Consider the following 13369-nt stretch of genomic DNA (forward strand, 5'->3'; position numbering starts at 1 on the left):
GTATAACTCATATTTGGAGACCATATTCTGGGCACTAGGGATGCTCATTGCTACAGAGTTGGTCATTTTTCTCGACCTTTTTAGTGGACAGAGCTCAGCATTTTTAAAGCTATATTGTGAATTCACATCAATACTTCTGATTCAGATTCAGGACTGTGGAGTTTTTACTTTTCATGTGTGCTCCCCATTCTCTTTTAGTCTTATTCTTAAATAATGACTCTATCATAGCCAGCCTGCTCATGCATTATTTTCCATTGCTTATACCTATCTAAATCATTATTCTCAAGGACACTACCTTGCCCTTGATTTCTTTTTTAATTCATGGTTTGTAGACCATTTTGGCCCACAGTGATTTCCAGATTCACAGCATGCATACATAACTTTCATTTAACAATCACTGGTGCTTCGGGATTTACTGAGTTTTAAAAATTGAAGTATTATACACACAAAGAAAAATGCATAAATATTATGTACAGCATGCCATTACTAGCATCCCAGAAGTCTCTTTCATTCTTCATCCCATATACCACTCTCGTTCACCACTCTGAAAGAAAAAGAAGAAAAGGTGGTATCGTTCTGATTTCTAATATTATTGATTAGTTTTGTGTGCTTTAGAACTTTATAATTTTGTTTTAGCATTCATGATTTGAAGGAAAGAGAGCTCTTTCTAGCTCTTTCCAACTCTACTTGTGTCCAGGTAGCATTCAGAAAAAAATGTATCTTTATCTTTGTCACATTCAGAACTTCTCTGTAATACCTTAGGAATCTAAGAAGAAACCCAAGCATGGGCACTTCTTGGTTTAAATATTTATCTGAAGTAGGCTAGATTTTTGTGTTTGTTAGCAATTTCCATTTTCCCCCATTATGTTTGTACCCTTTGCATGTTTACTCTTTCTTTTGATTTACGGTAACTCTATTTGTATTAGGGATATTGGACTTTTACCTATTGTGCTGCAAATATTCTCTCCCAGTCTCTCATTTGTATTTAAACTTTATTGCTATAGTGGATTTAAAATATGTCAGTGGCCATGGCTCACGGGCCCAGCCGCGCTGCGGCATGTGGGATCTTCCCAGACCAGGGCACAAACCCGTGTCCCGTGCATTGGCAGGCGGACTCTCAACCACTGCGCCACCAGGGAAGCCCTCCTTTGGCTTCTTTGATCTAGCTTTTTCCTGGTTTTCTTCCTACTTCTGTCACTTTTGTAGCCACTTCTTTTTTTTAATCCCCCCAATATTGGTATTCTCTAGAATTCCTTTAGTGAGATTCTCTACAGTTCACACTTCAGGCTCTTCCTTGGGTGATGCCATTAACCACTCTTAGGCTTCAATTATCAGCAATATTCTGATAACCCCAAGTCTCTACCTCAAATTTGTTTTTAAAACAATGTATTTAACGGTACTGATGAACCTAGTGGCAGGAAAGGAATAAAGATGCAGACGTAGAGAACAGACTTGAGGACACCGGGGGTGGGGGGGAAGCTGGGGCGAAGTGAGAGAGTGGCACTGACATATATACACTACCAAATGTAAAATAGATAGCTAGTGAGAAGCTGCTGCATAGCACAGGGAGATCAGCTCAGTGCTTTGTGACAACCTTAGAGGGGTGGGATAGGGAGGGTGGGAGGGAGGCTCAAGAGGGAGGGGATATGGAGATATATGTATACATATTGCTGATTCGCTTTGTTGTACAGCAGAAACTAACACAACATTGTAAAGCAATTATACTCCAGTAAAGATATAAAAAACAAAACAAAACAATGTGTTGTTTATGCCCCATAGGTACTTAAAACCAAACCTATCATTATTTCTTTCCTAACCCCTAAAATCAGCACATCTTTATTATAATTCCCATTTCAGAGAAAAAAACAGACTCCTACCCAGTTGCCCTATGTAGAAACCTATTTATCATTTTGAAAAATTGAGTTGAAATTCAGTTAACATAAAACTAACCATTTTTTAAAAAAACTAGCCATGTTAAAGTGTACAGTTCAATGATATTTAGTGTATTCACAATTTTGTGCAACCACCATCTCTTTTCAGTTTCGAAACATTTTCATCACCCCACCAAAAACTCCCATACTCATTTATCATACTCTATCTCCGTCCCATCCCACCCCGCCACCCTCACCCCCCATTTTGCTTCCTGTCTCCGGATTTGTGGGTATAAAAGGAGTCATACAATATGTCACCTTATGTGTCTGGTTTCTTTCACTTAGCCTGATGTTTTTGAGGTTCATCTAAGTTGTAGCATGTATCAGCACTTAAATTCCTTTTTTAATGACTGAATAATATTCCATTGTATGTATATATCATAATTTGTTCATTCATTGATGGACATTTGGGTTGTTTCCACTTTTTGACTGTTATGAATAATGCTGCAGTATAAACATTTGGGTGCAAATTCCTATATGGGTAGATGTTTTCATTTCTCTTGGGTATATACCTAGGAGTGTAATTACTGGGCTATATGGTAACTCAATGTTTATAAACTTTTTGAGGAAATGTGTGTCAATTTTGGCTTATTATCTAAAACCCCCCACATCACCAAGCTTGGTTGACGGATTCTGTCTCCTGTGTATCCCTGTTTATTATTCCCACTACCATATACTAAAGGTACACTTTTCAGGATTACTTTAATAGCTTCCTTTCTGGTTTCTTTGTCATCACATGGCCTTACTCTTTCACATACTTTTTTTTCACATATCTTTCATATACTGAGAGATTGGTTTTTTAAAAAGTAAATCTCATGAGGTCACCTCATTGTTTTAAAAACAAAACAAAACAAAAACAAACTCTTCAAAGGCTCATCATCTCTCTCTGGATAAAGTCTAAACTAACATGGCTTCTAAAGGCTCTTTGCAGTCCTTCCGACATGCTATCTAGCTTCAGCTGTATGACGCCCCCCCGCCCCGCCCCCCATATGCTGATCTCCATATTTCAAGTTTTTGTATATGTTCCTCTGTGTAAGCCTTGCACCATCTCCACCAAAATCCTTTGTCTTATTTCAGATGTCTCTTCTCTTTTTAGACGCCTTTCTGTCTCTTCATGATTATAATATGCCCTTCTTTGTGCCCCTCCAAATTCTTGTACTAATGTTAGAGCATTTAATTGCCTGTTTATTTCTGTGGGAATCAGGAGCTGATAGTTAAGTGCCGGGTGATGCAGTACAGACTAAAAGTATGATTAATAGGAATTTAGCAGAAGTCAAAAGAAGATTATTTGGTAAGTTATTTAGGGAAGGCCCCATGGAGGAATTGGACCTTGAAGGAATCATGAAGGTAGGTAACGATCTGCCACTAATAGGTAGATTAAGCCTGTTAAATACCCATGGATCTAGGCTAGGGGCAAAAGCCATGACAAAACTGAGATAGATGGACATCTTGCAGCATTACTTTTGCATTACTTAGTGAAACAAGGAATGGACACAATCACTCCTGTAGAAGAAAAGCGTGGAAAGAATGTGCAAAAGATTTTTAAAGAACTTACGGTGTATTGACAAAAGTGAGAAGGAATAATTTACTTTATGGAAAGTGTAAGGAAGTTTTCAAGGGTAATTTTGACCATGTATGCTAATTTAAGAATTTACCCACCTACACTTATAAAATTCCACTGGACTTCTGATGTAAAATGCAACAATTAGGTGATTTCTAGATAAATTATAGAATCTTCCATAAGACTCTTGCATATAGTGTTGGAGAAAATGGTCTAAGTAATATACCAGTGTTTGTCTAGAGAAAGGTTAGAAATGAGATAACTCAGTGTAGAATTTACCTGCCCAGATTGTAATTGTCTATGTTCCACTCTGTCCCTCAGTTGACAGTAAAAGTGGGACTTTCACATCTTTCCCAGTATGTCTGCAGCATATTGGCACTCCGTAAATGTTTGCATTGATAAACAAAATAACAAGATTGAAATACAATTTCTTTGCATTTTCAGTATTTAAAAAATGTCTTAGAATAGCTGTTTAAAAGTAAAAATGCATTTCTTGTGTTTCAAAACAAGTACTGATTTAAAACTATTTATAAAAATCTGTTTTGCCAGTTAGGCAAAAATACTAGACTTATAAATAAAAAAAAAAATCTCCCCTCAAATTTTGAGAAAAGAAGCCATTCATGTTTAAATATAAATAAACTTTCACTTTTGGCTCTCTCTGTGTTTCACTGGCATGTTGGAGTGTTAAATCTGTTGAAATAACCACCTCTGATTCCTCAAAAAATTAATATTTTCTTCTCAGTTACTAACACACTGTGTTCAGTCTTTATAGCACTCTGAGTTGCATTATACTTACTTATCATGAGACTGAGCTCCTTGAGGATGATGGCAGGAATTATATGAGAATTACAAACCTGTTCAGCCTCCCAGCAAGCCCTCTCTCAATTGCTCTCCTGTGCGCTTTGTCCCACTTCTCAATTTGAGCCAACCAGTGCCGCTTGTTGGTGATTCATATATTTATACACACACACAATCGTGACTGTGGTGATGGCTTCACAGCTGTTTACATATATCAATATGTAAAAAAATAATGTAATTTAAATATGCGCAACTTACCGAATGTCAATTATATCTCATTAAAGCTGTTGAAAAAATCCTGACATGATGCTCACCATGGATTGGTCATTACTTTGTTAAGCTCTGTGTCTCTAGGAACTGTTTCTCACCTGTCTCCTCTAAGGTGCCCTCATGGCCTGTGTCCTCGCCACCTCACTAGTTCTTTGCCTCTGTTCTTATCCCCAGCCCCCGTCCTTCCCCATCCGTGCTAGAGCACTCTCTCTGCAAGAGGAAAATCTCATGTTGCTACTGCCGTTCCTGTAGGCTCCAGCTATTTTTCTTTTCTTTCGTGCATATTTTTTTTTACATCTTTATTGGAGTATAATTGCTTTACAATGGTGTGTTAGTTTCTGCTTTATAACAAAGTGAATCAGTTACACACATACACATGTTCCCGTATCTCTTCCCTCTTGAGTCTCCCTCCCTCCCACCCTCCCTATCCCACCCCTCTAGGTGGTCACAAAGCACCAAGCTGATCTCCCTGTGCTATGAGGCTGCTTCCCACTAGCTATCTATTTTACGTTTGGTAGTGTATATATGTCCATCCCACTCTCTCACTTTGTCACAGCTTACCCTTCCTCCTCCCCATATCCTCAAGTCCATTCTCTAGTAGGTCTGTGTCTTTATTCCCGTCTTACCCCTAGGCTCTTCATAACATTTTTTTCCCTTGGATTCCATATATGTACGTATTAGCATACGGTATTTGTCTTTCTCTTTCTGACTTACTTCACTCTGTATGACAGATACTAGGTCCATCCACCTCACTACAAATAACTCAATTTTGTTTCTTTTTATGGCTGAGCAATATTCCATTGTATATATGTGCCACATCTTCTTTATCCATTCATCTGATGATGGACACTTAGGTTGCTTCCATCTCCTGGCTATCCAGCTCTTATTCTTAAGCTACTCCTGGGTGCTGGAAACTCTGGTCAGCAAGGGGGTCAACACACATAAGCAGGATGGATGGAGCCTCTGCTCTCTCTGTGCTCAGAGTCTGATGGGCCACGCATGAACACCAACTGTAGTTGTATATCCCCAAGAATACATAGGACTTACTCATGTAGACATATAGTTATTAGTATAAATGAAGGTTGCTTAAGCAGCAAATTCCAATGAAAAGGTAACAGGCACTCTTGGTGTTTCTGAATATGTATCCTAAAGACCACAGCATAAGAATTACCAGAAATATTGGTTTGATTTCCCTCTGAACCAGAATCTCTAGGGGATGGGCCTGACACCTGCATTTTATTTAATTTAATTTATTTTTTATTTAAAAAAAATGTTTATTTATTTATTTGGCTGTTCTGGGTCTTAGTTGTGACATGTAGGATCTAGTTCCCTGACCAGGGATCAAACCCGGGCCCTCTGCATTGGGAGTGTGGAGTCTTAACCACTGGCCCACCAGGGAAGTTCTGACACCTGCATTTTAATAAGCTCTCTGTATGGCTATACCTATATACCACTAGAGAGCTACTAGAATGGTAAGAACCTAGCTGGAAACCAGGGTAGAAGTAAAAGGGCACAGTAGAAGTTGATCTTCTGGATAGTTTGCTTTACCCATTGCTTCTTTGTGTTATAGAAATGGAAATGTTTTGGACGTCAGGTAGCATTTTGCTAATGGATCCAGGTGTGTTCATTTAACAGGTTAGAATTTATAACATGTATATTCAAGTTCTGTAATGAATGTTGGGTGAAGATTATTTACTTAAAATTTTTGATAAACATTTTCTTTTTCCACAGAACTCAACAAAAACCCAGTGGAAGGCTTTTCAGCAGGTTTAATAGATGACAATGATCTCTACCGATGGGAAGTCCTTATTATTGGTCCTCCAGATACACTTTAGTAAGTATAATGGAACTAACATCCAAGTGGAGCTCTTTTAGTAATTGAAATATAAACTATTTTGACAAACTGAAGTTTCCCAGTTTATAAAAGTGATAAAGTTAATCAGTTTCAATTAATCACTATTAACTGATGTAAAGATACACAACAGAATGTGGTGTAATCAAAGAGCAGTAGGAAAAGATGGAATTTCTTAAATATGTTACGTAATACATTTTTAGATTCAAAGACCACAGTCTGATTTTCTGTTCTGTGTGTTTGCAGACCAACTTAAACTTACTAATATTTAATGTTCTGTAAGATGGATCTTGACTATCTGATGTTAGTGACTAGTACAAATCTCACACTTTTTTTTTTTTTTTGCGGTACGTGGGCCTCTCACTGTTGTGGCCTCTCCCGTTGCGGAGCACAGGCTCCGGACGCGTAGGCTCAGCGGCCATGGCTCACGGGCCCAGCCGCTCCGCAGCATGTGGGATCCTCCCGGACCGGGGCACGAACCCATGTCCCCTGCATCTGCAGGTGGACTGTCAACCACTGTGCCACCAGGGAAGCCCTCACACTTTTTATAGAAGTTGGGGTATTGAAAAAAAATGCAGCAACCTTCTCAAAGACATGCAACTGAAGGACAGCAGGGACCTTCTTGGGGAGTATACTTGGTCACTCAACTGTGGTCCTTGATGGTACTAAGCAGCAAGGATTTGGATACATCAAACATTTTTTTGATGGTGAAATAGTTTTATTTTAGATGTTCTGAGATGGTAACTCCTTTGTCTCCCCTTCGCCAACACCTGATGTAAGAGAAAATTCAGAGCTAGTTCTATACCAGAGCAAACTGGTATATGACGTACAGAGTTGAGCTGTAGTATTGATTTGGGGGTTTTCTGAGGTCTGAAAAAAATGATTTATGTTTTGTCACAACTATTCCCAATCAAAATTTTTGCTGATTTCCCAGCGGTATGTTTGCATTGGTAATTGTTTTTTTTTCCCATGGTATTATTTTTATTTATTTATTTAAAAATATTTATTTGTTTATTTGGTTGCACCAGGTCTTAGTTACGGCTCGCAGGCTCCTTAGTTGTGACATATGAACTCTTAGTTGTGGCATGCATGTGGGATCCAGTTCCCTGACCAGGATTGAACCCAGGCCCCCTGCATTGGGAGCTCGGAGTCTTATCCACTGTGCCACCAGGGAAGTCCCTGCATTGGTAATTGTTGCAAACTAAAATAACTCAATTTAGTCATTCTACGATGTTAGTTTGGTAAATAACAGTAGCCAATGAAAGCCATCCTAGAGGTATTCCTCCACAACCTTAATATTATTTATTTGAAAGCAAATTTCTTACCAAATTTTGCACACAAAAATCATACATACAGCCTGGCCTATGAGCCTGATGAGGTTCTGGTCTTCTAGGTTTTTAAATCAGAACATGTTGCGTGAAAGTTTACTCAAGGGAGATACAGCAACATCCCAGTGACAGAATCTTGTTAATCTTAAAGTTGATATGTGATAACAAGAGAAATTCTTCTAAACTAATGTCTGTGTAGAAGATTACCTAGGCATCCAGGTTTGACCTCGATCTCTAAGGACCTTGCAAAATTCTTACACTTTTTTCGTGTGATGGTGGCAAGCATCTCTAAATATTATCAGCTGGTCCATATATATGTTGTGTCCCTTCAGCTTCACCAAAGAGAGACACTTTAATACTCATTGCACTAATTAGGCCATTCTTGCCGCCAATAGAAATCTATTTCTGGCCTTTCGTATACATTTAAAAACTGCTGGCTCTTGATCTGAGGTGTGGACAGCAGAAGCATTTGTGGCGGCTCCTCTGGAGTTGCTGACGAGACAACTGCTGTCACTTCTGCACTGTCCCTTCCTGATGAGAGCACTGGCTGCACCTGGGCTGCAGTTTAACCTCAGTGCCACACGTACTTTGAACATCCTGTGAGTAATGAAGCCTTAATGCAATTGACAGACCTTATAATAATCATCCAAAATTACTTTGGTATGATTGCTCTTTATTATTGACCTTTTCTAAAATTCATGTGCTAATAGTTATAAAATTGTTTTTAAAGCCCTCAAAAAAGAGGTTTATGGTTTATTGAGTTTAGGCCATCCCTTTTAGCGACTTCCTTCTTAGAATGGTTGCAAAAATAAAGCAGTATACTGGCATTTACATTACTCATTCATTTAGTTTCCAAATGTTTTTTCAGCACTCTTATGCTAGATGCTAGGAACATGATCTTGAATTAGCTAATAGTCACTGCTCCCAAAGAGGTTACAGTTTAGTCGGCAAGACAGCTCATTGCATAGTTATTTAATACACTTTGAGGACAGCCATGATGGAGGAAGGCATTAGGTGTTGTGAGAACTCGTTGGTAGCATGGCAGGTTATGAGTGTGTCAGAGAATTTTTCCCAGAGGAAGGGATGTCTAAAGTGGGAACTGAAGAGTTAGTAACTGTGATAGTTAGTAGGCTTTTGGCTACAAGCAACAGAAATTGGATTTTAGCTGGCTTAGAAAATAAGGAATTTTTTAAAAAAATAAAATTATTTATTTATTTTTGGCTGCATTGGGTCTTCGTTGCTTCATGCTGGCTTTGTCTAGTTGCGGCGAGCGGGGGCTACTCTTCCTTGCGGTGCGCGGGCTTCTCATTGTGGTGGCTTCTCTTGTTTTGGAGCACGGGCTCTTGGCGCGCCAGCTTCAGTAGTTGTGGCACACGGGCTCAGTAGTTGTGGCTCGTGGGCTCTAGAGCGCAGGCTCAATAGTTGTGGTGCACAGGCTTAGTTGCTTTGCGGCATGTGGGATCTTCTCGGAGCAGGGCTTGCACCCGTGTCCCCTGCATTGGCAGGCAGATTCCTAACTGCTGTGCCACCAGCGAAGCCCCCTCTTGAGGCTTTCTTTCTATGAAAAACATTCTGAAACTGGTGTGACATGCCTGCTATTTTCAGACTAATGATTATCAAGTAGTGTGGCTAGCTGCCCATATCCTCGGCAAGAAAAATGTCAGGTAGGATGGCAGTAGGTTTTTACAGAAACTTCAGGAGACATGGGTAGCACCATGTAATCATAAATCTTATAAATTTGTATGAGGGAATGGTGAATGTGTACGTTTCCTGTATCTCTTTTTCATCACTAATGGCTAGTGTGCTCAAGAAGTATGCTTTATTTTGTTTCCTACCTCTGCCAATGATGTGAAGAATTTGGAGAATCTTAAGATTATATGTATTTTGTAGTATTATTGCCTTACCTTGAGTGGGTATATAGAAAATGAAGAGGTGGCTAACTAAACTCTCTGATTAATATTCTTTTACACTAACAAAATTCTTCCACAGTTCTGTTTAAAGCTTAGAGGCGCAAGCCATATATTCTGTAATGAAATTTTGGAGGGGATGAACCTGCTGCCTGCATGGCTTAGAAATTGATTGATCACTGGCAGTGCCGTGCCACTTATCATTTAATGCTTAAGAATGTGAGTTTTGGAGACTGTCTTTGTTTAGCTCCCTGAGTCTACCACTGTTATCTGTGTGACTTTAAACAGTTATTTAAACTTTGTCTTGTTTCATTTCTAGGGTAAAACCCAATGCCTAGAAAGAGTTCAGAATGTTCAGCATTCTCTTGTTTGTAATAGCAAAAGAAATCGGAAGCAAACATTTTGATTATAATAGAAAAATTGTGGCAGGTAAAAATGAATAAACAGGAGACAGATATTATCAGGAATATATAAAAGAACAGTGTTGAGCAAAATTTCAGATGGCAGCATATGGTACATCATTTAAATAAGTAAATATGGCAGAATGATAGGATCTGATACTTGTAACATTTTTATAATTTTAATACAAAAACAGTAAGGGATGTCTAATAGAAGAAACTTGAACTAGGCCTAGATTTCTCAACCTTTTCAAATGTGAAACTACTGGTTTCATACCTCTTTTTAACATCATGCTAGTAATTATACTGTTAATATCTGTGAAGAGAATGTATAATGGGAGGGAAGGTATTTTTAATTCATTGATGCTGCTCATAAACTTTCATTTTGTTCATCATAGTAGATCTTTATATATTTGAAAAATAGTGAATATGTGACATTTTAATATTTAGTTTACTATGTTTTGTACTCTTTGAGTGTTCTGAGTTTTTTGCTAACTTGGCTGTTCACTGTTCACTAGAAGTTTGTGCCCACAAGTTGGGACTACTGAACTAGGCTTTTAAAAATAACAAGTAGGATTTTCACAGGTATTAGAGAAGTTAAAGATTCCACCTGTAGGAGAAAAACTGTAAGGAACTGCATGATTAGTTTAGAATGGGTGAGGACATTGCAGACAGAGTTAAAATTGTGTACTTTAAACTTTTAAGGATAGTCCTATTAAAATTTAAAGATTGAAAATAATTCAGTAGACTAAGGCAGTTTTTCATGATAGGGATTCCAATCAGCTAATATAAAGCTTTTTTAAAAAAAAATTTATTTTACTTATTTATTTTTGGCTGTGTTAGGTCTTTGTTGCGCGGGCTTTCTCTAGTTGCAGCAAGTGGAGGCTACTCTTTGTTGTGGTGCGCGGGCTTCTCATTGCAGTGGCTTCTCTTGTAGAGCATGGGTTCTCGGCGCATGGGCTTCAGTAGTTGTGGTGCGCAGGCTCAGTAGTTATGGCTCGCGGGCTCTAGAAGGCAGGCTCAGTAGTTGTGGCACACAGGCTTAGTTGTTCTGCATGTAGGATCTTCCTGGACCAGGGCTCGAACCCATGTCCCCTGCATTGGCAGGTGGATTCTTAACCACTACGCCACCGGGGAAGCTCCTAATATAAAGCTTTTAAGTAGATCTGATATCGGTTAGAACTTAGGGACCCAGGAAAGCTAACTTAGTATCAGGGAATAGTCTTACCAGTGGGATAAAGTACATGGGCTTTGTGGTAGCTGTTTTGATGTTGTTTTACATAGATTCTTGGCTATTTTGTGTATTTGTGGCTTTCAAAGTGTTTTTGTTTTTGTTTTTGTTTCTGCGGTATGCGGGTCTCTCACTGTTGCGGCCTCTCCTGTTGCGGAGCACAGGCTCCGGATGCACAGGGTCAGCGGCCATGGGTCACGGGCCCAGCCGCTCCGCGGCATGTGGGATCTTCCTGGACCGGGGCACGAGCCCTGCATAGGCCGGCGGACTCTCAACTACTGCGCCACCAGGGAAGCCCTTTTTATTCTATTTTTATTTGTTTATAAAGAAAACTGGTTAGTGACTCACTTAATTAGCTTTGCAGCCCCAGTTTGAAAAGCTAGTTCATAGAATTAATATTTCCTAAGGCCAGTTTTGTCACTGATTTATCCAGTTGGGGTAACATAGTCCGAGAAGGTAGACTTATCTCTTTAATAGTGTAATGCGCTCTTTACAACTGCTGTTCTAGTCTCCATTTCCCTCAAGTCTTCATGTTTTTTCCCTTCAATAGATAGTCTCATAAATTATGAAAATTAAGACCATAAGGAAGACATAAAATTTGTCAGCTTTCTTTTTACCCCTGGATATCTGTACTACATTCAGTCTGTTTTCTTCCTGTGCAATAGGAAAGGATATTCTTTCTTTTTCTTGGTAAGCCCTTTACTACCCTTATTTTCTTTCTTCTAATTTCTCAGTTACTCTGTTTCGAGGTTTTTAAAGTCGAGGTTACTTTTCATACTCGGAATCTAGTGGCCTTTCCTAAGTATTCAGAAGTGTTTGGTGTTAATGATCTACCTTTCTTTGTTTAACTCCCCTCATCTTGCTTTTATGATTAGAAAAAGGCAATAAGAATTAATACTTGCTTGTAGTTAAAAATTCATGGTATATCAAAATGTACAAAGCAGAAAGTAAAAAAATCTCATAATCTTGTGCTTCCATTAATTAACCATTATTATCATATATTGGTGTCATGTTTCCAGACATTTTTCTATTTGTATATAAACATACCCTCACTTTTTCTTCGTAAAGGCAAATGGGCTTCTTCTATAGATTAAAAAAAATAAATTTAACAATAGATTGCTCATATCATTCCAGTATTTATTACCGGTATTTTTCTTGATATTTTCCTCTGACTCTAGAATGGTAAGTGCCATAAATCAGTGATCTCTAATGTTTTGGTCCCTGTTGTATTCTTTTACATACAACAGTGCCTCCCATAGGTAGATAATCATTATCTATTTGTTAAGTGAACGAAAACCATTTAATGAGCTGAGGGATTCCATTTCTGGATGATCTGAAACAAACACAGTCAGATGACCCTGCTCTGATGGGGTGTACATCTTACAATAAGAGAATCAGAGGTGTGAATTGCTTTTGCAATAAAGAAATGAAAAGAGGTCCGTGTGATAGAGGGACAGAGTGGCTAGTTAAGATTGGGTAGTCAAGTAAAATTATTCTCATGAGGTAACATTTAAGCTGAGTTCTGAATATGACAAAGGGAGAACAGTGTTTCAAACAGAGGAAACAGCTAGTACCAAGGACAAAAGTCAGGAGCTTTGTCATTTTTGCCCCATAAGGCTGACTTTTTTTCATTGGTTTTCTTTAAGAATGACTTATGTTGTTTTGACAGTTGTTCAGGAACAGTTCCTAAGCAAATGACAGTGCTCTGCAGTGCCTTAACACAACAGTCACAGCCACGTGTGCCTATTAGAATTAAACAAGATTAAAAATTCCGTTCCTCAGTTGTACTAGCCATATATATATATATATTTTTTGTGGTACGTGGGCCTCTCACTGTTGTGACCTCTCCCGTTGTGGAGCACAGGCTCCAGACGCGCAGGCTCAGTGGCCATGGCTCACGGGCCCAGCCGCTCCGCGGCATGTGGGATCTTCCTGGACCAGGGCACGAACCCGCGTCCCCTGCGTCGGCAGGCGGACTCTCAACCACTGCGCCACCAGGGAAGCCCTAGCCATATTATTATTATTTTTTTTTTCCTTGCGTTATGCGGGCCTCTCACTGTTGTGGCCTCTCCCATTTGCGGAGCACAGGCTCC

General features: G+C 39.0%; 1 protein-coding gene across 1 annotated transcript in view; it reads left to right on the top strand.

Moving 5' to 3' along the window:
* Positions 1-3245: 3245 nt before the first annotated feature.
* The window catches only part of UBE2G1 (ubiquitin conjugating enzyme E2 G1), a 21763-nt gene continuing 11639 nt past the window's right edge, over positions 3246-13369 (top strand). The window contains exons 1-3 of the mRNA XM_007454249.1: positions 3246-3278; positions 3814-3874; positions 6292-6394. Of these exons, the coding sequence (XP_007454311.1) occupies positions 3246-3278; positions 3814-3874; positions 6292-6394 (197 nt within the window). The remainder of the gene's footprint in view (positions 3279-3813; positions 3875-6291; positions 6395-13369) is intronic.

This window comes from Lipotes vexillifer, unplaced genomic scaffold (genome assembly GCF_000442215.2).
Source record: "Lipotes vexillifer unplaced genomic scaffold, Lipotes_vexillifer_v1.1 scaffold680, whole genome shotgun sequence".
NCBI classification, from domain to species: domain Eukaryota; kingdom Metazoa; phylum Chordata; class Mammalia; order Artiodactyla; family Lipotidae; genus Lipotes; species Lipotes vexillifer.